Source organism: Pseudorca crassidens, chromosome 7 (genome assembly GCF_039906515.1).
Source record: "Pseudorca crassidens isolate mPseCra1 chromosome 7, mPseCra1.hap1, whole genome shotgun sequence".
In the NCBI taxonomy this organism is placed as follows: Eukaryota; Metazoa; Chordata; class Mammalia; order Artiodactyla; family Delphinidae; genus Pseudorca; species Pseudorca crassidens.
The window spans coordinates 79,521,408-79,542,947 of NC_090302.1; the positions used below are offsets into that span (position 1 = coordinate 79,521,408).

Below are 21,540 nucleotides of genomic sequence, written 5' to 3' on the forward strand. Positions count from 1 at the left end.
GTTTACACAATAAATAATGCAAAGTATTTAAAGTAGTATAGTCTTTAGAATCAACACAGAAAAGAAGGAGAAGAGAGGAAAGAAAGATGAATTTCTGGTAAAGCCTAGAATCTTATGTCAGACTTTAGAAGAAAAAACCTGTTTTCATTTCACAGACTGTTTTCTCCATAAAACCCCTGATAGGCCTTTTTGTACAGTGGAATTTAGTCTGTCTTAGATGCATTGTCAAGTGCATCTGAATTATGGCACAGGGCACTGGTCGATAAAACTTATCTACCTATTATGCAATTCTGTTTAATTATTTAATATTTACATGCAGAGTTTCATTACTCTAATGTCCCTTTAGTTTCCAAATTTTAAAATATCCCTAAGAGTTCCTCTTGTGTTCACAAACAGTTCTTTCTTTATGAATTGGACAAGTGCGTAAGGAGAACCTTCTTTGTCCAGGAATTCATCTGTTGCCACCTAAGCTTTGGACAAACCAATTTCCTTAAGATAAGATACCAGCTTGTCTGTAGCCTTTTGTCTCTTTATACCCCTGACTCCTTATTTCTTTCCTACTTCCCTGATATGTCCTAAGTCAGAGCACCCAGTGTCCCTGTAATAAATAGTCTCTGTATTTGCCCAGAGTCAAGTGGCCCAAGAGCCCTTGATCTTCCTCTTCAAGAAATATCTGAGGACTAGATTTTATCTTCTAGGCAGACTGTATTCCTCACCAACAAGTACACAATTCATATACTTTAAGAAGGGGCCCTTCCTATTATTTTTCATCTAAATAAAATATAATTAGAAAGACTGCTTTCCCTCCAAAAATTAAAAACTCATTCTATAATACAATCATGAATGGTTCAGGTTTATCTCTTTTTTTAAAAAAAAAAAAGGCACAGCTCTTTTTATCTTTTTCTTCATGTCCATGGCTAATTTTGAGTTTACTGAATACACGTAAATGACTTTGGGCCAGCGAGCTTTTGATTTCTGTCAGGCAACAAAGATGGCAGAAAGCATCAACATGAATGGGGCTCTGTCAGGCAGTGCAGGAAGTGCAGACTGAAGTCAGTCTCCTTCCTGAAATGTCCGTGGCACCTAGAGTGGGCAGCCCCACACACCGTGTCTGTGTTTACCATTTCACAGGCTTGTTAGCAAAGAAGGCTGTGGATGCTGGCCTGAACGTGAAGCCTTACATCAAAACTAGCCTATCTCCTGGAAGTGGTGTGGTCACCTACTACCTGCGAGAAAGTGGAGTCATGCCTTACCTGTCTCAGCTTGGGTGAGGGAGAAATCTCTTGCACCATTGCTTTTGTTTTATTGTATTCCACAGGTATTTTGCTAAGTCACCTTGTAATGGATGTAAGCTTATCTGATGGTGTCTAATTGCGTAGTCTTCTGTCAGATGGTAAACAGACAAACCCTCACATTCCGACAGAGCAGGGCCCTCCTGTACAGTTGTACTGGTTGTTCATCAGACAAGGGTGTCTGTGAAGAGAGCAGGGGCTGATATCAAGCCTGTGCTCTGCTGTAGCGCTGCACTCCTGGGGCAGGGGGCGTCTTTTCTCAGTTGTATGAAGGTGTGCTATGGGCTAGTGTTGGCTCTGCAACTGAATCTGCCCTTTGGTATGAAAATAATTATTTCCCATGCCTGAAAATGTTCTGATTCCTTGAAGTCAATTAGTTATTTGTTGCCAAATACAGTTTCTCTAATTAATCCACTATTCCTCATTTGGATGACATAGATTTTTGTCATGTGCCTCATAAAAGTCAGAAGTCCTTGGGATTATATAATAAGAGTAGTGAATAAAGACATCAAATGGCATATCTGATTTCAACTTTTAAAAATTACATATCATTCAGATAGACTCCTTATAATTTTCTTATAAATTTAAAAAGTAAATTACTTATAAAAGTAAATTATATGGAACAGAATAGAAAGACCAAAAATAACCCATACAGCTATGGTCATTAATCTTCAACAAAGAAGGTAAGAATATGCAATGCAGAAAAGACAGTCTCTTTAGCAAGTGATGTTGGGAAAGCTGGACAGCCTCATGTAAATCAATAAAATTAGAATATTGTCTCACACCGTATTCAAAACTAAACTCAAAATGGTTTAAATATCTAAATGTAAGACATGACACCATAAAACTCCTAGAAGAGAACATAGGCAAAACATTCTCTGACATAAATTGTAGCAATATCCCAAGGCAAAATAAATAAAAGCAAAAATAAACAAATAGGACCTAATCGAACTTAAAAGTTTTTGCACAGCAAAGGAAACCATAAACAAAACGAAAAGACAAGTTACCGAATGGGACAAAATATTTGCAAATGATGCGACCGACAGGGGATTAATTTCCAAAATATACAAACAGCTCATACATCTCAATATCAAAAACAAACAAACCAACAACCCAATCAAAAGATGGGCAGAAGACCTGAATAGACATTTTTCCAAAGAAGACATACAGATGACCAACAGGCACAGGAAAAGATGCTCAACATCACTAACTTTTAGAGAAATGCAAATCAAAACTACAATGAGGTATCACTTCACACCAGTCAGAATGGCCATCATCAAAAAGTCTACAAATAATAAATGCTGGAGAGGGTGTGGAGAAAAGGGAACCCTCCTACACTGTTGGTGGAAATGTAAATTGGTGTAACCACTATGGAAAACAGTACGGAGCTTCCTTAAAAAACTAAAACTAGAGATACCATATGATCCAGCAGTCAGTGGAATATATCCAGAAAAGACAGAAACTCTAATTTGAAAAGATACATGCACCCCCATGTTCATACCAGCACTATTTATAATAGCTGAGACATTGAAACAGCCTAAGTGTCCATCAACAGATGAATGGCTAAAGATACATATACACAATAGAATACTTGTCAGCCATAAAAAAGAATGAAATATTGCCATTTGAAGCAACACGGATAGACCTTGAGAATATCGTACAAGTGAAGTGAGTCAGAGAAAGACAAATATTATATATTACCACTTGTAGGTGGACTCTAAAAAAAATAATACAAATGAATCTATTTACGAAACAGAAACAGACTCACAGACATAGAAAACAGACTTATGGTTACTAAAGGGGAAAGCAGGGATTGTGGGGAGAGGTGGGATTAGGAGTATGGGGTTAACAGATACACACTACTATATATGAAATAGATATGGGACTTCCCTGGCGGTCCAGTGGTTAAGACTTCGGGCTTCCACTGCAGGGGGTGCGGGTTTGATCCCTGGTTGGGGAACTAAGATCCCGCATGCTGCGTGGCGTGGCCAAAAAAAAAAAAAAAAAGATAAACAACAAGGATTTACTGTATAACATAGGGAACACTATTCAATGTCTTGTAATAACCTCTAGTGCAAAATAATCTGAAAAAATATGTGTGTGTGTTTGTATATGACAATCACCTTGTTGTACACTTTAACATAATATTATAAATCAACTATACTTCAGTTTTTTAAAAAAGTAAATTATAAAAAGGACTCTTAATTGAATGATCTAGAATGGATGAATAGTAGATCAAAATGTTCCCAAGAATGAAAGCTTTATAGAGACAGCCCTGTACTAAACTTACTTAAGTCAGTGGTCTCCAGGAACCATAACCAACAGGTGAGCCCACTGAGAGTCATTCTCCATCCTGTGCTTCTCTCTTGCACCTAGGTTTGATGTGGTGGGCTATGGCTGCATGACCTGCATTGGCAACAGTGGGCCCTTACCTGAAGCTGTGGTAGAAGCCATCACGCAGGTGATTACAGAGGAATTTGTGGGTCTTAAGAGCTGTTGTCATGTTTCATATGATGTGTGATCAAAAGGCTGGTAATTTTAAGAAGGTCCAGGGAAGCATAGGATGTGGTTAAGAGTACGGTCTTCGGAGTTGAGCGAAACTTATTAACTATATACCTTTGAGCAAGTTAATTAACCTCTGTGCTCAGTTTTCACAACTGTAACTGGAGACAATAATAGCACCTGTTTCATAGAGTTGTGAGCATTAAGGTGATAGTGGACACGAAGGACATAGTGCAGCGCCTGGCACACGTGTGGTCCCTAAACATGGTTTTGACTGCAGAAGGCGCCAGAATCATTTGTTCCTGTTGTCTGAAAACTGGTTCCAAGTCAGACAAATGAATGTAAACTAAATTGCATTGGCTTGATTTTTGGCCCATAAATTCTGTAGCGTTGAGAAATACTATTTGGTTTGCTTTGCATTAATTATAGAATCCCTATCAGTCAGTGCGGCTTCCTTTAGCTTTCAACTTGCAGTCTTCCCCGCCTGTTCTCAGGCCCCAGCAGCAAAATAACCAGGATGCCGCCTCCTGACCAACCTGCTATTTTCTCATGAGCAGAAACCACTGAATGTGTCTCTCAGCTGCTTTTGACCCAGAGTGTCTCCCACAGGGTCACCCTGTGTGCTCTTCTTCCCAGGGAGAGGACCAGGTGAAGGGGAAGCTTAAAGGGAAAACTTTGACAAATGGAGCCTAGGCATTCTCTTCTCTTTGCGACCTGCTTTTCCCCTTGCCTCACACAGGGGGACCTTGTTGCTGTTGGAGTACTGTCTGGGAACAGGAATTTTGAAGGGCGAGTCCACCCCAATACCCGGGCCAACTATTTAGCCTCTCCGCCTTTAGTAATAGCGTATGCAATTGCCGGGACCATCCGGATCGACTTTGAGAAAGAGCCACTGGGTAAGATCTTTTCTGGGGGGTTACAGTTTTTCCAATGTATCTGAAAACATTTCTGGGAGAAAGTTATTGCTTTCCTTAATAAATAATGAAGGCTAGACCCTCCAGAGATCAGAGGAGGAGTCTTTTCTTTATGCCCCAATACACAGCTAAGACATAACTGAAATAGTTAAACAAGAATTTACTAAAGGGGGAGGGACGACAAAAGGGGAAGAAATACCCAAAGTAGTGGAGATCTTGCCATTCTGGCTTCTTCTCCAGTCCCTTCCTTTCCAGCTCCCACTTTAATCTAATGATAGACACTGTTTTAATGTCTCCTCTGTAGGAACACATCCACATAGTACAGCTTCTTGAAATTCTGGGGACAGGATGCTTTGCTTCCTTTCCTCTGGTCTCTTTGCTGTACCCTCCTCAACCTATGCTAATAAGCAGATTAGATAATATGAAAATGGTGCCCTGGAATTTACTTTCAGGAAATCATAGCTTTAGACATACAGTTTATCCTCATTATATATGGATTCCATATTTGCAAATTTGACTACTCATTAAAATGGATTTTAACCCCAAAATCAATGCTCATCACTCTCCCATGGTCACTCACAGATGTGCACCGGGTGGGGGCGGGGAGGGGTGCAGGTGTGAAAACCTTGAGTCTCTCACTGTGCCTGCTCTCAGCTGAGGTCGAACAAGGCAACATTCTGCCTTTTTTTTTTTTTTTGCTGTACGCAGGCCTCTCACTGTTGTGGCCTCTCCCATTGTGGAGCACAGGCTCCGGACGCACAGGCTCAGTGGCCATGGCTCACGGGCCTAGCCGCTCCGCGGCATGTGGGATCTTCCCGGACTGGGGCACGAACCCGTGCCCCCTTCATCGGCAGGTGGACTCTCAACCACTGCGCCACCAGGGAAGCCCCATTCTGCCTTTTTATTGCAGGTCTTATACTGCAAACAAGTGTCCTGTTCGAGCTCTGTTTAGCACCATGTTTTTCACATTTTTGTGCTTTTTACTGGTGATTTCACTGTTTAAAATGACCACCAAGAGTAGTGCTAAAGTGCTGTGTAGCGTTCCTAAGCCCAAGAAGGCTGTGACGAGCCTCGTGTTAGACAGGCTTGCGAGTTCAGTGTGAATGCATCAACAGTATGTATGAAGTAAGGTGTCATGAAACAGAAACACGCATAAAACAGGGTTATGTCTTGATCAGTTGACGACAGTGTTGTGGATGGAGGCTCTTGGGAGCCTAACCTGTGTGTCCCCTGGGGGCAGTGACTGAGTATTCTCTGAGTGTGCACGTAGGCTTTACAGAACGTAACTACCCTGAACGAGACTTGACTGACTGTACGTGGCGATGAAAATGGGGTATGAGATGTTTTTCTCACTAATAAACATTTTTTTCCCCAGGGGTAAATGCAAAGGGACAACAGGTATTTCTGAGAGATATCTGGCCAACCAGAGATGAGATCCAGGCAGTGGAGCGTCAGTATGTCATCCCTGGGATGTTTAAGGAGGTCTATCAGAAAATAGAGGTGAGGTCCCAGCCCACCTGTGAGGGAAAGCTGCTCTTATGCATCATCTCTGCCACCCTTGAGGCCAGTGGCGGTGTCAGCTATACAAAGTAACATTTCTTCAGATGATTGGGGAAGTGGTTACCCATCATTTTTCTCCTAAGACTCACGTTTTTCCGAACCCCACACTCCCCAGATGTTCCCAGAGTTGGACAAGTGAGCGGCAGCCTCAGGAGGAAAGGCCTCAGCTGTGTGTGGTTCCTGGCCAGCTCTCCACAGCTCCCCCCTTCCTCAGGCAGCCTGGGGCGTGCATCAACTATGGTTGAGGACCCCCTGATGTCACTGTAGTGTGTCACTGAGGCATCAAATGGTTGAATGCACCTCTCAGATGTATTTGCATGCTTAAAAAATAATAATAAAAATAAAAGCCACTCAGTAGGAAACACCATCCTATCAAACTACCGAAATAAAAAAAATAAACTTGGTGTGCATTTTCCAAATACAGGGAAAATGTATGGGGCTCAGCATCATTTTCTGAGCCCCTTGGATGTTACCACTTTCCCTAGTCTCTGTGATAGGCTGACCCAAGGGCTTCAGCCTGGGGCTGGTGGTTTGAATGAAACAAGAGGGAAGACTGGGGAGCAGAGTCACACGGGGGTCATATTCATGCACTGTGAATCCCACAAGCTGCTCATTGGGAAATGGTACAAGGGAGTTGGGTAGATATTGGGTTAAATGTAGTCCTCCAAAGTCTGAGTCAATGGACATGTAGAGCTAATTCAAGCCAATCTGAATGCATAGCAGCTGTCTTTTACTAGCTAATGTCCTTATGACCTGGAGGTCTACTTCCCAGAATCTTCAGAGCATACCTAATTTCCCCTGGGGTACAATCTGGATTATTTCATAAATTATAAGTATATGTATTAGTTATCTATTGCTCTGCAACAAATTACCCCCAAACTTAGTGAGTTAAAACAGCAAGTTTTTTTGTTTTTGTTTTTTTGTGGTACGGGGGCCTCTCACTGTTGTGGCCTCTCCTGTTGTGGAGCACAGGCTCCCGACGCGCAGGCTCAGCGGCCATGGCTCACAGGCCCAGCCGCTCCGCGGCATGTGGGATCTTCCCGGACCGGGGCACGAACCCGTGTCCCCTGCATCAGCAGGCGGACTCTCAACCACTGCGCCACCAGGGAAGCCCGCAAGCATTTTTTTATCTCAGTTTCCATGGGTCAGAAATGGAGGTGTGGCTTAACAGGGTGTGTGTACCTTCACAAGGCCCCAGTCAAGGTGTCATCTGGGGCTGCAGTCTCATCTGAAGACTCAACTGGGGGAAGATCCATTTCTAAGACCACTCATGTGGTTGTTGGCAGGATAAAGGACCTCACGTGCTGTGGGTAAAGGCCTCAGCTCCTCACTGACTGTCAGCTAGAGGCTGCCCTCAGTGCCTTACTAGTGGGTCGCTTCACCTGCTCTTCACAGAATGGTAGCTGGCCTCCATCAGAGCAAGTAAGCAAGCAAGCGAGGGTAAGAGGGTGAAAGTGACAGAAGGCAGAGTCTCTTTATAACCTAATCCTGGAGGTGAGTCACTAGGCCCAGCCCCTACTCAGCAGGAGGGGATCACTTAGGGGTGTGAATCCTAGAAGGCAGGTCCGTGGGGGCCATTCCAGAAGCTGCCTATCACAGAGCACATGTATTTTTAAATTACTTAGCATGGTGTTGTCTTAGTATAGAGGAACTCTGTTGTGTGACCATTTAGAATAAGAATGGTTTTCACTGTGCTCTTAGCTTGAATATATGTTTGTGTTTGCATGTTAAATTTTCCTTAGGATGGACTGTGATTAGATCTGCCTTTCCTTTTTTCTTTTTTCCCCAAGACTGTGAATGAGAGCTGGAATGCCTTAGCAGCCCCATCAGATAAGCTATATTACTGGAATCCCAAATCTACATACATTAAGTCACCACCATTCTTTGAAGACCTGGTAGGACTTTTTACTTTTTAACAAAACGAATTCTTCAAAAAGTTTCTTGCCTTGCAAAATCCATATTTAAACCTTATATCCATAAAAACAAGGGAAATCTTCTCTGAAACTGATGATCAAGGAGTCTGCACTGCCCTGGGTGGGACAGGGAGGACTCCTGCTGTCCTTAGCATCTGAGGCCTTCTCTGGATGTGGAGAAAGAGAATGTCGTTTGCAGCAGCATCCCTGTTGCTTTCGAGGGGACAGTGCCAATACTTCACCTCCCTTCAAGAGTGAGATATGAATATTTTGCATAAATTCACCTCACCTTTCTAAACACCCCTGAAAAAACCAATAAAACTAGAATTTTCTATGCGCTGATATAGGGCTGTCATCTGGTTCAGGTCCATGGACCGCTACTGTTGGGGTTCCCCTGGTGACATGTTGGAGAAAACCTGGGCAAACACTGACTTACTGTGTTCTTTGGTAGACTTTGGATCTTCGGCCCCCTAAATCTATAGTGGATGCCTACGTGCTGTTAAATTTGGGAGATTCAGTAACAACGGACCACATCTCTCCGGCTGGAAATATTGCAAGAAATAGCCCTGCTGCTCGCTACTTAACTAACAGAGGGTAAGTAATGAATAAGGGGAGGAAGGCCTGAAGGCAGAAATGGAGAGAGTGAGGCCAGCAGTTCTCTTTTCATGAGGTCTCCTTGGAGTCACACTTCGGTTTTTCACAGAACCCTGGGGCTTGAAAACCAATTGGTCTTTCTGTTTGCTGCTTCGAAGCTTCCCTGGGAGGATCCATCAGCACGTGAACCCCAGCTCTTTCTGAGCAGGTGTACTCATTAGACTCAGCTGTCATCCCAGCCCCCAGCTTGGCTGACTGTTAAAGTACAAGGCTCTGCTCTTCACCTGTGGCAGAGTCTGGTTACACTTGAAGCACTCGACAGGGCTAGAACTGGAAATGCATTGATATTTCCTGGTTGAGAGACATATTCTTTACAGAGATCCACTTCAAGGATTTGCAGTTTACGCATCCATTCAGCAATCCTTCAGTCACATACCGATTTTCACAGTATTATCCACTATTATTTAATATACCACTAGCAATCAATGTCGGTCCCAAATGGGACTTTCATGAGAGTCGTCTGGGGATTTAAAAGTTCCTGGTTCCCGTCCCCACCTCCTGAATCAGCTTCTTCAGGGATGGGGCCCAGAGCCAATTTGAGGAACGAAATTCAACACTTTTTTTTTCCCAGTAGGAAAGGATAGCTGCCTTGCCCCTCATCTCACTTGCCTAGTGACTAACCCATTTTCTTCATGAATTTCCCTTTCTATCCTGCTCACTCATCTCTGCCTTTTCCTAGTGCACCCTATGGGACAGTCTATTCATTCAGACCAAGAATATTTCATATTCCCCAGAAATGTGAGTGTTGTAAGTTTAAGAAGATAGCCCACATCTAGAGGAGATGATGCACAGTGGGTCTGTGTCAAGATTTTTCTTCAACGCAGGGCAACTACTTTTCAAAATGTATGGGAACTGCCTATACACAGATACATATTGTGAGATTTTAAAGGGATATGATTCTGCTTTGAGTGGGAGACACAAGTCCATCAGCAAGTAGAAAAGGGCAGGTGATATTCAAGATGAGTCAGTGAGTCCCTGCTCTTCCACTCACCCACACTGCTCGGGACACATTGCCCACCACCTTGTTCATTGAATGTTCCAAGCAAGGCCAAGTACCCTTCTGCCTGAGAGCCTTTGGTTGAGCTGGCTGTTTTTTCCTCTTGGATGCCCTTCCCCAAGATACCCTCTTAGCTAACTCTCTCACCAAGTTCAAGTCTTCCTCCATGAGTTCACTCCCACCATACTCCTGTTCTCCTTGCCCTGGTCTACCTTTTCTTTTTTCTGAGGTATTAACCACAATCTAGGAACACGTGCGTAGGATGCTCTTTAAAAAAATTTCTTTGTCTCCAGCTTCTAGAATGTAAGCCCTGCAAAGGCAGAGATCTTAATTTGTTTTGTTCATTGTTCACCCACAACAGCTCCTGGCACATAGTTGGTGCTCAATAAAAAGTTGTTGAGTGAATGAATGGGAGAAAAGGCTTCTAAGAACAAACAGAGGAACTAGGGAAACACAAGATTGAGGCTGGAGGAAGAAACTAGAAAATGATCAGTGACCAACACCTTTTTAGACTGGTGATTATTGATACTCTAGAGAATTGAATGAAAGGAGATATACCTTCTCATAAAAATGCACATGCACATTTTGGACATAATTTCAGGGGTTCATAGCCACACTCACCTACTCCTGAAGCCCATTCATAGACTCTCAATCTTCAAATTAGATCTAACTAATAAATCATTAACCACACGCTTCCTAGCATTATAAGAAACAGCCCAGTGAACTGGTCACCATGTTCATTTTAAGATGTTGTTACTCATTTTGCAAAGTGTCCTTTCATTGGGACCCACAGACAAGATTTTTCTTTGATTTTAAGACCACCGATAGCTATTCCTGTCTGCCTCTTTGGCACTGCCCTGATTTTGATCTTACGAAAATTCTAAGTCATGTCGCCAGTTATGTGTCTTTTCATTGCACTGAGCTCCTGGTAACTCAGGGACATATTTGAACCTACTTCTGTTTAGTTTATAGAAGGTATTTTATGTGTCCCCATTCTTGGCTCTACCTGACTGGCCTACCCTGAGTATTCCCTTTGCTTCCTTTGTTTTTTTTTTACCCATTTTTAGTATTTTACCTTTTGTGAAGCTTTATAGGCTACCCTACTGAATCAGTAAAATAAATACTCCTATTAAAGTCCCTCCCGATTGCTCTACTCAGATTTATAAGACTGTAGGTTGCTGCTGGGAGCATACTGATTCACAATCCCACCTGCCACCTCTCACTCTGCCCTCAGTTGAAGCCATGGGAACAGTTTTTCTGCCTTGGAGAACAATACTTAGCAGACTTAGAGAAACACCTAGGTTTGTGGGTTTTCTCTTTTCTCAGGGTAAGCCAAGTTTAATCTTCTCTCAGTTCACTAAACCAGTTCCCCTCCTGCTTTCGTTATCAGCTTGACTCCACGAGAATTCAACTCCTACGGCTCCCGCCGAGGTAACGACGCCATCATGGCGCGGGGGACATTTGCCAATATCCGCTTATTAAACAAATTCTTGAACAAGCAGGCACCACAGACTATCCACCTGCCTACTGGCGAAATTGTGAGTATTGTGTCTTCTACTTCATTAAGAAGCCAGAATTTCTCAGGCTCTGGGTGGTTGGACGTTGGCACCATCACTTTCCTTTTGGTCTTCTTTTTATTTCACAGCTCATCCTACCTCTTGCTTTGTACAGTCCCTCTTGCCAGGTGTCCATGTATATTAGAGTTCATCCTTGATGGAGAGGCCCTTTAAACTGGGAAAGCTTTTCCTGCTTAGAGATTCTGCTTCATGCTTTAACTAAGTCTAGTCTCCTAGGAGTTGAGCTTAAAAACCTCTGAGTGAGATTTCGTCAGCTCAGAGTACTTGAAGGGGAAATTCCAGGTTAAGGTGGAGGATATTTATGAAGAAGTGCTATTTTATTGGACTGGCCAAAAAGTTCGTTTGGGTTTCCGGTGGCCTCGTATGGAAAAACCCGAATGAACTTTTTGGCCAACCCAATATAACTTTAATAGCATTTAATTAATTTACCATATCACTAGGAAAAGAAGGAATGTACGGGATTGTGCAGGCCTGCTAGGATCCTAATGGGAACCATTTGGAGTTGGCATATTACAGCTGGAATTGTCCGTTCACAGATGGCAGGCATATGAGAGGTGGGGAAGCCTGCACTTTAAGTCAGACAAGCCTGGGTTCAAGTCCCAGCTCCACCTCATATCAGCTGTGGAGCCCTCAGCAAGTTGTCTCCCTCTCTGAGCCTCATTTTTCTTACTTGAGATGTAGAAATAATATCTACTTTTTAAGGCTCTGAGGCTTAACCTGGAATGGAATGACATGTAAAACACCTAGCATAGCATCTGGCACAGCAGCAGGTCCTCAGGGTCAATTCCCTTCCCAGTGAATGCTGTGAAACCGCATGAAAACTGGTTAAGCTACTTAAGAAATAACCCTCACAAATTATTTTAAAATGATAACGGCCAAATACGTCTGTGGAACTTACTCCATCCCAGGTGCTGTTCTAAGCTCTTTGCATATACTGACTTGTTCAATCCTCATAACAACCCTTTGAGGAAGGTACCATAATTCTCCTTGTTTTAAGTTGGCAAGTGGAGCCTAGAGAGCTCATGTAACTCCCTAAATTCACAAGTCTGAGGAGCTGAGATTAAAACCCATGGAGTCAGGCTCTGTCCGAAGTCAACACTCTTTACCACCAAACACACTGCCTCACTTGTAACTGGTTCTATGTTTGTAAAGCAAATTCATCATAGATACTCTGATCACCTGGATCCAGCACAAAGTCAGTGCCCAGGAGATATTTGTTCAGTGAATAGCAGGGATGATAAACTATTAAGTGAAAAAGATAAAAATAAATGGTAAAATCCCCGAGAGATGAAGGGGAAGGACTTGCAGTTACAGACTTTGGAGGCCTCCAGGATACTGTCACAGTGAATCTCCCTCATGTACAGCCCTGCCATTGCACAGAACTCCTAGTCAGTTGCTTAGTGCCTCAGCTTAAATAAGGAAACAGAATGAGAGATGAAGAGACATTTGAGTCAGGCCTTGAACTTGGAAGACAGACAAAGAACAGAGGAATATAAAGGACAACAGATAATGGAAAGAGTAGAAGAAAACTAAGGAAAACAACTGTCTCCTCAGTGATAAGAGATGATTTTCTGTTGCTGTAAAGTAATCAGAAGACAAGAAAGAGCTCCTTAAAAAAAAAAAAAGCCCCTAAAATTTCACAGGAAAAGTTGATTAGTTGAGAATATCTTCCAGAGTATAGAAAGACAAAGGGGAAATTAGAAAATGTAAGAAAATTAAAGACTGAACCGAGGAGGGCCAACATCTGATTGAATAGAGATGCTAAAAAGAACAGACAAGATCTGAGAGGAAATTATTAGAGAATTAACACAAGAAAATTCCTCAACTGCAAAATCTGAGATTCCAGGTTCAAAGGTCCACTGAGTGCCCAGCCACATGATTAAAGAAGACCCACTCCAAGTGACATCATTATGAAATTAAGACAGCAAAGTTGGGAATTCCCTGGCGGTCCTGTGGTTAGGACTCCACGATTTCACGGCTTGAGGGCCTGGGCTCGATCCCTGGTTGGGGAACTAAGATCCCACAAGCTGCGCGGCACGAACAGCAGAGGTAAGGAGATCTAGAAACTTCAGAGAGGGAAAAACAGCTTATGTGCATTGTCCTGGGGATCAGACGCGCTCACAGCAGCCCAAGAAACAGACTGAGGAAAGTTATTGGGACCCTAAAATCTGTGTCCCTCATACTTCCAGCCAAGTGAGATTAAAGTAATAACACATTCAGCTATTCAAAAACTTTAAAAATACCCTCAGTCCCAGTCTCAAGAAGCTACTTAGTAAATGTATTACACCAAAACGAGGTAATAAACCAAAAAAAGAGGAAGATGTAGGATCCAAGAAAAAGAAATACAGGGAATCAACAGGATGTTGGGGAAAGAACAGGAATGCACCATGTCCTCAGAGAGCCATCAGTCCACACAGGAATGTTGGGTTCCAGGAGTGACACCCCATGAAAAAGATTTTTAAATTAGATTGCCTGATAGATTTGAATGTCTTTAGAGAAGACTTGTATTGATACTTTAGGCAGTGCATTTGGGAATTAATTAACAGGTAGGGACACAGAAATAGGTGAGCACACATGCAAAAATTTTATCCCAGTGGAAAAAAATTTTTTTAATTGCCAAGAAAAGGAAATCAGAGTATATTATATGGCTCAGCTATAAGTGGCATTTACCTAATCAAAATGTATGACAATGATATTAGAAGGCCGCGGAGAGTAGGGGTGGGGGAGGGGAAGGAGCGCGGTGGTTAAAAGAACTAAATCATCAAAGTAGGAAATTAACAATAAAAAAGGAGAAATGAAGAACTGGCTGATTAAATACTTAGGGATACAGAGGCACAATAACAGAAGAAACCACTAAATTTTATGTTTTCTTCGGAAGAGCGGGAGAGTACAGGAGCTGATGCTTTATAAGCTGCTTGCTACTCTCAGTTTGGCTCATGTATGAGAAAAGCCAGGAGCTTGCAATTCTAGACCTGCTTAGTCCCACTCACCTTGGGTTCCAAGACCTGCTTTGCCACGGGATTGTCAGCTTTGCGATAGTTTTGAAAGCACTTTAAAAAACACACACTCCCACAGTCTTAATATACAAAGCTACTAATAGATACCTCTGAAAATATCAGGTAGGTTGTTTCTTTCTGGTCTTTGAAAGGATCCAGGCTATTTGGCTAGAGCAGGCTTTCACTGGTTTTTTTTTGTTTGTTTGTTTGTTTTTAAACAGTTTCTATATTCATGAGCTCTATCCAGCTAAAGACATACAGAATCCTACCCAGATTTAGGCGATGCCGTGTGACATCAACCACTGTCTCCATCCTTTCACCGCAATAGTAATTTGTGAAAGCCTACTTGAGAATTTGATTAGACACCTTTCTAGAGCTCCTTTCAAATCAAATACTCCTTCTTTAGGACAGATCTTATTTTCTGACTTAAGTAGCCAGGAGAAAACAATGTTTTATTACTCACCAGCAATGATACCATCTCTTTGTGAAGTCTCAGCTCAGCAGAATATTCAGAGTTCCTGTGAGAAACAAATGAATCTATTTGTGTAAGATGTTTCTCATATATACTAAAAGGTCCATTAATCCTTTCCTGTCCTTTATTGATTGGTGCTTCCATCAGTGTTTCTACTGTCTCTACCTTGACCTCCATGTAGAAGGGTGACAAATAAGAGTTTGCATTTTATGTAATTTCTGAACACGTGACCTTCTTTCTGTTTGGCTACCCTTCACAACTGACCATCACTGAGTTTCTGGTACTCAGTCAAAACCCAGGTTTAGGTGGGATTCTCTGCTTTAGCTGTAAAATATTTTAATCAATGGAAGAGTTAAAAAAAAAACTGATCTAATTTCCTATTTTTCCCCTGATGCCCTAGGATTTGAATGTTTTTCTAAAACTAGGACAATTGGGCATTTCACTTAACAGTATAAAATTCAATTTGACAGAGGTACGTAGATGGAGTTAACTGGAAATTTGTAGACCAGGCAACTGACTGGTTGAGTGTTCCATTGACTTTACGTTGGCTTGGCCGACTACAGGCACTTCTGCCCCTGCATGTCCCACCAGGACTCACTGCCCCGTGTCCACACTCTGTGCCTTTACTGTGTCTGTAAAACCTTCCTCTTCTCTTCCTCAGCTTGACGTGTTCGATGCCTCTGAGCGGTACCAGCAGGCGGGCCTTCCCCTGATAGTTCTGGCCGGCAAAGAGTACGGCTCAGGCAGCTCCCGAGACTGGGCGGCCAAGGGCCCTTTCCTACTGGTGAGTAGGATGCAGAGACATCCCCGCAGGCAGCTGCCCGTCTGAACCGGAAGGGAAGCTGGGAGGGAGGCCAGAAATAAAATGCTTTGCTTTACTTTGCAAGATGTAGAAGAGCAAAGCAAGCTCGGGAAAGCAGGGAATGTTTACTCGTCTCCTGCTTCTTGGTAGATCAGGATTTACTTCACTGAGTGAAGGGTAATCTAGAGTTCACTGGCTTCCCTTAGATCAAACATTGCTATCCTGGGAGCTGTGGATCTTTGGGGGTGTCTACAGAACAGCTGGGGGGAGGGTCCCGAAGTTTATCCATCCAGAAGTGTGTAGTATGTGCCTTTTTTTTTTTTTTAATGGGGAAGGTTTCATGGTTGTCATAACGTTCTCAGAGGTTAACACCTGAAGTTTATTCAAGGCTCTTGTCCCAGGTGAATGTGAGGAATAAGCTACTGCTACTGTATCGTCAGGTTCACAGAAGGGAAAAAGTAAGGAGCCTGAGCTTTGGATAAGCTCGGGGAATGCACATTTTAACAGTTGCTTATCACTGCCTGTGAAAAGTCTGCATACAGGCTCAATAGAAAAGGAAGCCCTCTCTGTATGTAGACAGTCAGCTCTTTGGAACCTTCAGCCATTTCAGGGCTTGACCTGCGTCAGGTGTCCCTGTGGGAGGGGCCACGCAGGACCTTTTACCTCTTGAGCATTTGCTTACCCTGAAAGCAGGGCACACTCCTGGTGACTGACTTTAATCCTCAGGATAGGGTAGAATAGCTTAGCTGGTATCAATTTAAATAACGATGGCTCGAGCAAATCAATGCACTTGGCAGATGCTAAGTAAGTTGATATCCACAAGTACAGTAAAAAAAAAATGGCTGTCTGGCACGCAGCCCTCCAGACTCCCAGGCTTCTGAAAAATGTCTTTGAACATCACACCTATTTTTTTTTTTTTTAGGCAATCAGTTTGCAGTGGGTGGGGGGGAGATGTTCTTATTAGTTGGTAATTTGTCAAAGGCCTGCCTTTTCTAGAAACTGCTGAGAAGAACCTAAGAAATTACAGAAGAAAGGATTTTAGGAAGGGAGCTGGGCGCTGCAGGGAGCAGTCAGGTGGGGACAGTGAGATCTGGGGAAATAAGAAGAGACCTGGCACCGAGGGGCTCTCTAGAGGCTCGCTGGGCTGCACCAGCCACAAGACCAAAGAAGGAGCCCGGATACAGTGACAGAGACATCAGTGGTTTAATAGAGGGGGGCTCTTACACATCGGAAGCAAGGTCCTGGGGCAACAGCCCACCGTGTGCAGCAAACAGCAAGCAGGACACAGCAAGTCTTCCCTCCCCTGCGGGAGAAGGAGGCTACCATTTATAGGGGGGATTGATGTCAGGTTGGCTCATCAGTTACCAGGGAAACCAGCAGCTGGGGCCTGTGCCTCACAGCCCCTCAGGTTAACCACCACCACTAGGGCAGATGTTTCCCTTTAATAAACTAGCAGGTGGGGCCGTTCTGACTTTAAGGGGCAGGGGGCAAGCACATTCATGTGAGTAGGGCGGAGGTGAAGCAGGGACTGGTCGAGCAGGGGATGTACAAAGAGCAAGAGAACAGCCATCTTGAGGGGCCTGACCATACACGTCTAGACTTCTCTACAGAACTGCTCCAAGTTCTGTCTGCCCAGACAGCCGTACACACTTCATTCTGTAGCTGCCCAGCCTTGGCCACTAGGCAACCCCGGGCTGTCCTCATGCAGAGAGGGCAGCTGTGATCTGCAGTGCTGCAAGGCCCTTTACACAGAGCTTGAGATGTGAATGACCTGTGTTTACAAAGATTACCACTTCCCCCAAAATAAGTATACAGTACATATATACATAAATCCATACAAAATATCTACTGTCTTAAAGAATCTGCCCTTCCTCTACAAATTTGCTTTTAAATTTGGAAACACCTTGATATTTTAAAAAAACACCTGTGCCTGGATCTCATTCTAAGAGATTCTGGTTTAACTGGTAAGGGGAAAGACCAGGACATCGGGCTTTTAAAAGTCTCCCCAGTGATTCTAATATTCAGCAGAGTTTGAGAACTACTGCTCTATACCCATGGTTCTCCTAAATTAAAAGAATCACTGTCTTCTCCCACCCATGCTCCCTGTTAGAGATTCTGATACAGTAGACCTGGGGTAGTACCCATGAATCTGCATTTTTTTAAATTAATTTTTATTGGAATATAGATTTACAATGTTCTGTCAGTTTCGACTGTACAGCAAAATTAATCAGTTATACATATACATATGTATAACTCTTTCTAAGATTCTGTTCCCATATATGTCATTATATTGAGTAGAGTTCCCTGTGCTATACAGTAGGTTCTTACTAGTTATCTATTTTATATATAGTAGTGTGTATATGTCAATCCCAATCTCCCAGTTTATCGCCCTCCCTTCCCCCTTGGTAACCATAAGTTTGTTTTCTACATCTGTGACTCAAGAATCTACATTTTTAACAAGCTTCCTGAGTAACCCTGATTCAGGGGATCTTAAAAGTGTACCCTAGATATTGAGACCTTTTAGGGCTATCTTACTATTATATTACAGTTAACTAACATTTGAGGATGGGATATTCTAGTTAATCAAGTATCCTGGTTTATTGATCATTGCTGTATATTGCCAGTTATAGATCATAGTAAAATGTGTCTGTGTAACTAAAGAAAAACTGTCCACACTACTCTGTTGGCTCATCAGGGAATCAGAGCTGTCCTGGCTGAGAGTTACGAGCGTATTCACCGAAGTAACTTGGTCGGGATGGGGGTGATCCCCCTCGAGTATCTCCCCGGGGAGAATGCAGACACCCTAGGACTCACAGGGCGGGAACGATACACTATCAGCATTCCAGAAACCCTCAAACCACGAATGAAAGTCCAGGTCAAGGTAAGTCGGCGCCTTTCCATGCCAGGCCCAGCTCAAAGGCCCTGTGTTCATCATCAATCTTGTTAGAAGGAAATCAGTGGGATTTGGAAGGAAAAATAAATCCTTCAGTAGACATGCTTTAGACTTAGGAGTTCTACTAGCACCTTTCTGACCTGCCAGCACAGTGATGCCACACTATGTCGGTTTATTATTTATTCTGTTTACTCATAGAGTTATCAGTTCCATCCTTCCTCCCAAACCTGCCAGCCCCACTGTGTCCTGTTCCTCCCAATCTCAGCCCAGAGAACGGTGATGAAATCTCAGCGAAAGGGCATTTTCACATTACCTTAAAAACCTTCTTAGGGGCTTCCCTGGTGGCGCAGTGGTTGAGAGTCCGCCTGCCGATGCAGGGCACACGGGTTCGTGCCCCGGTCCGGGAAGACCCCACATGCCGCGGAACGGCTGGGCCCGTGAGCCATGGCCGCTGAGCCTGCGCGTCCGGAGCCTGTGCTCCGCAACAGGAGAGGCCACAACAGTGAGAGGCCCGCATACCGCAAAAAACAAAACAAAACACCTTTTTAGGGCTTCCCTGGTGGCGCAGTGGTTGAGAGTCCGCCTGCCGATGCAGGGGACGTGGATTCATGCCCCGGTTCGGGAAGATCCCACATGCCGCGGAGCGGCTGGGCCCGTGAGCCATGGCCACTGAGCCTGCGCGTCCGGATCCTGTGCTCCGCAACGGGAGAGGCCACAACAGTGAGAGGCCCGCATACCGCAAAAAAACAAAACAAAACAAAACAAAACACCTTTTTAGGGCTTCCCTGGTGGTGCAGTGGTTGAGAGTCCGCCTGCCGATGCAGGGGACGTGGGTTCGTGCCCCAGTTCAGGAAGATCCCACATGCCGCGGAGCGGCTGGGCCCGTGAGCCATGGCCACTGAGCCTGCGCGTCCGGAGCCTGTGCTCCGCAGCGGGAGAGGCCGCAGCAGTGAGAGGCCTGCGTATCTCAAAAAAACAAACAAAAAACACCTTTTTATTATAAACCTGTGAACAGACACACTCACCCCGTCCTGAGCCTCACCCCCAAGCGGCCGACTTTGATTAGCCCAAAGGTGAAAAAGACAGTGCCCTGGATGAGGTAAGGATGAAGAACCAGCACCATGGTCCCAGGGTGACCTAGCTGCCCAGACAGACTAAGCTGCTGAGCTGTGTCCCAGGGTCAGCAGCTGGGCCAGTGCCTAATGGACAACCTTAACGAAACATCTGCTGACTGCTGACACTTCCATCCTCGGGCAGTCCCTGGAGGATGTTTAAAAAATATCCCAAACGCCACTACTAGCTACTGCCCTGAGAGGCTATTTCTAATTCTCAGGTGTCTCTCACTTCCATCACTTACTCTCTGCAGTGCTTGCTTTACCGTGTAGATCAGTACACTGGGGATCTTGTTAAATAAAATTCAACTTACTGCTCAGCAGGTCTGGGCTGGGGCCAGCGTGCGCCTGTCCCCGGCACTGCCGGAGTGTGGACCACACTTGGAGGGGTAGCCTGAGGGCAGGCCGGGCAGGATGCCTCTGGAAAGGGCTGGCTTGCTTCCTCCCTCAGCGATTCTTCTCTGCTTCTTCGTCCTCCCAGCTGGATACCGGCAAGACCTTCCAGGCTGTCATGAGGTTTGATACCGACGTGGAGCTCACTTATTTCCACAACGGGGGCATCCTCAACTACATGATTCGCAAGATGGCCAAGTAGGCCCTGGTTTCCTCGGAGATGGGCATCCTGGCCGCAGCGGGGAGGAAGCGCAGTGCCTACAGCCCGCAGGCCCTGGCGTGGCAGTCTCTCCACCCCAGCCTTTCCCCTCCCCTCTCCTCCCCTCCACGCAGGGGCGCTTCCAGCCCAGGGTGCCCTAAGGTTCCGGTGCCCATCCTCTGCACACAAAATCAGCAGTCTCTACATGCTCTATTTTTGTTAATCTTTTTATCTTTTTCTAGAATTTGGAAGCTTAGAATGGTGGGATTGTCAGTTGTGCCAGGAAGGGAGAGCTGAGCCCTTTACAGTTACTGATCACAGAATATGTTGATTTTTCACTCTTAGCCTGTACTGTTCAGCTGAACACAAATGTCTCCTGCCTGATTTTTGGTTCCTCTGTTACCCTCTGCTCAATGAAACCTTTCCCTTGAGAGTCCTTTGCCTCTGCATACTGTCCCAAAGTTAACTGACAAGGCAGAGAAGAACTTTTTCTCACTTCAAATCCTAGCCATTACTGTGATCCGCTCGCCCCGCCTTTTCCTCCAGAGTGAATGATCCAGACACCTCGTGGATGGCTGAGGTTGAAATTTTTTGATTATGTACCTTTTGATAGATCAACACTGAAGAAATATGGAGGTTTCTTTTACTATATTCAAACATTTTCCCCAGAAAATGTTTCATGTATCGAGAGAACTTTAGATGTGGTTTTGGAGAGAGATGCAGAACATTTCTAATTTGAATACGATTAAATCTATTTTCAAGGAAAACTTTTTGACTTTGATACTGAATTCTGCTGTGTGTGTGCCCCTCGTTTTGGGATATGTAGAGCAGAGCAGATCTCAGACTGCAGGATCCTGAAGCCTGCATGACCTTCGAGTTCTCCTCTTTTTGTAACCACGTCAGTAATATGCAGGTTAAATGGCTGTGTTGAACCTCATTTGGGAGCAAACAAGAAGGTGGCAATAGCCTGGTAGCAGTAGCAATCATGTAGTCTGGTGAACGGATCATAATTTTTTTATTTTCATCTAGGTTATCTGCTCATTTTCATCACTGAAGTCATTTCAGGGCACATGTCTTAAGCTACTCCAGCTGCCATAATGAAATATCATAGGCTGAGTGACTCAAACATCAAAAATTTATTTTCTCACAGTTCTGGCGTCTGGAAGTCCAAGATTGAGGTTCCAGCAAATTCATTTTCTGGTGAGAGCTCTCTCTCTTCCTGGCTTACAGCCAGCTACCTTCTCACTGTGTCCTCACATGGCCT

At 44.1% G+C, this 21,540-nt stretch overlaps 1 protein-coding gene and 1 long non-coding RNA gene across 2 annotated transcripts in view; one reads left to right on the forward strand and one right to left on the reverse strand.

Annotated features, from left to right (window-relative positions):
- ACO1 (aconitase 1) overlaps nucleotides 1–21,043 on the forward strand; it is a 59,016-nt gene extending 37,973 nt beyond the window's left edge. The window contains exons 12-21 of the mRNA XM_067744565.1: nucleotides 1,132–1,267; nucleotides 3,669–3,753; nucleotides 4,534–4,690; nucleotides 6,084–6,208; nucleotides 8,059–8,163; nucleotides 8,633–8,775; nucleotides 11,223–11,370; nucleotides 15,539–15,661; nucleotides 18,375–18,560; nucleotides 20,166–21,043. Coding sequence (XP_067600666.1) covers nucleotides 1,132–1,267; nucleotides 3,669–3,753; nucleotides 4,534–4,690; nucleotides 6,084–6,208; nucleotides 8,059–8,163; nucleotides 8,633–8,775; nucleotides 11,223–11,370; nucleotides 15,539–15,661; nucleotides 18,375–18,560; nucleotides 20,166–20,279 — 1,322 coding nt within the window. The 3' untranslated portion in view covers nucleotides 20,280–21,043. The remainder of the gene's footprint in view (nucleotides 1–1,131; nucleotides 1,268–3,668; nucleotides 3,754–4,533; nucleotides 4,691–6,083; nucleotides 6,209–8,058; nucleotides 8,164–8,632; nucleotides 8,776–11,222; nucleotides 11,371–15,538; nucleotides 15,662–18,374; nucleotides 18,561–20,165) is intronic.
- Nucleotides 1,263–20,166, reverse strand: LOC137227925 (uncharacterized). The gene is made up of 3 exons (XR_010945057.1): nucleotides 18,886–20,166; nucleotides 14,869–14,923; nucleotides 1,263–3,267 (listed from the first exon to the last, which is right to left on the reverse strand). It is a non-coding gene; the product is annotated as an uncharacterized lncRNA (long non-coding RNA).
- Nucleotides 21,044–21,540: the final 497 nt, after the last annotated feature.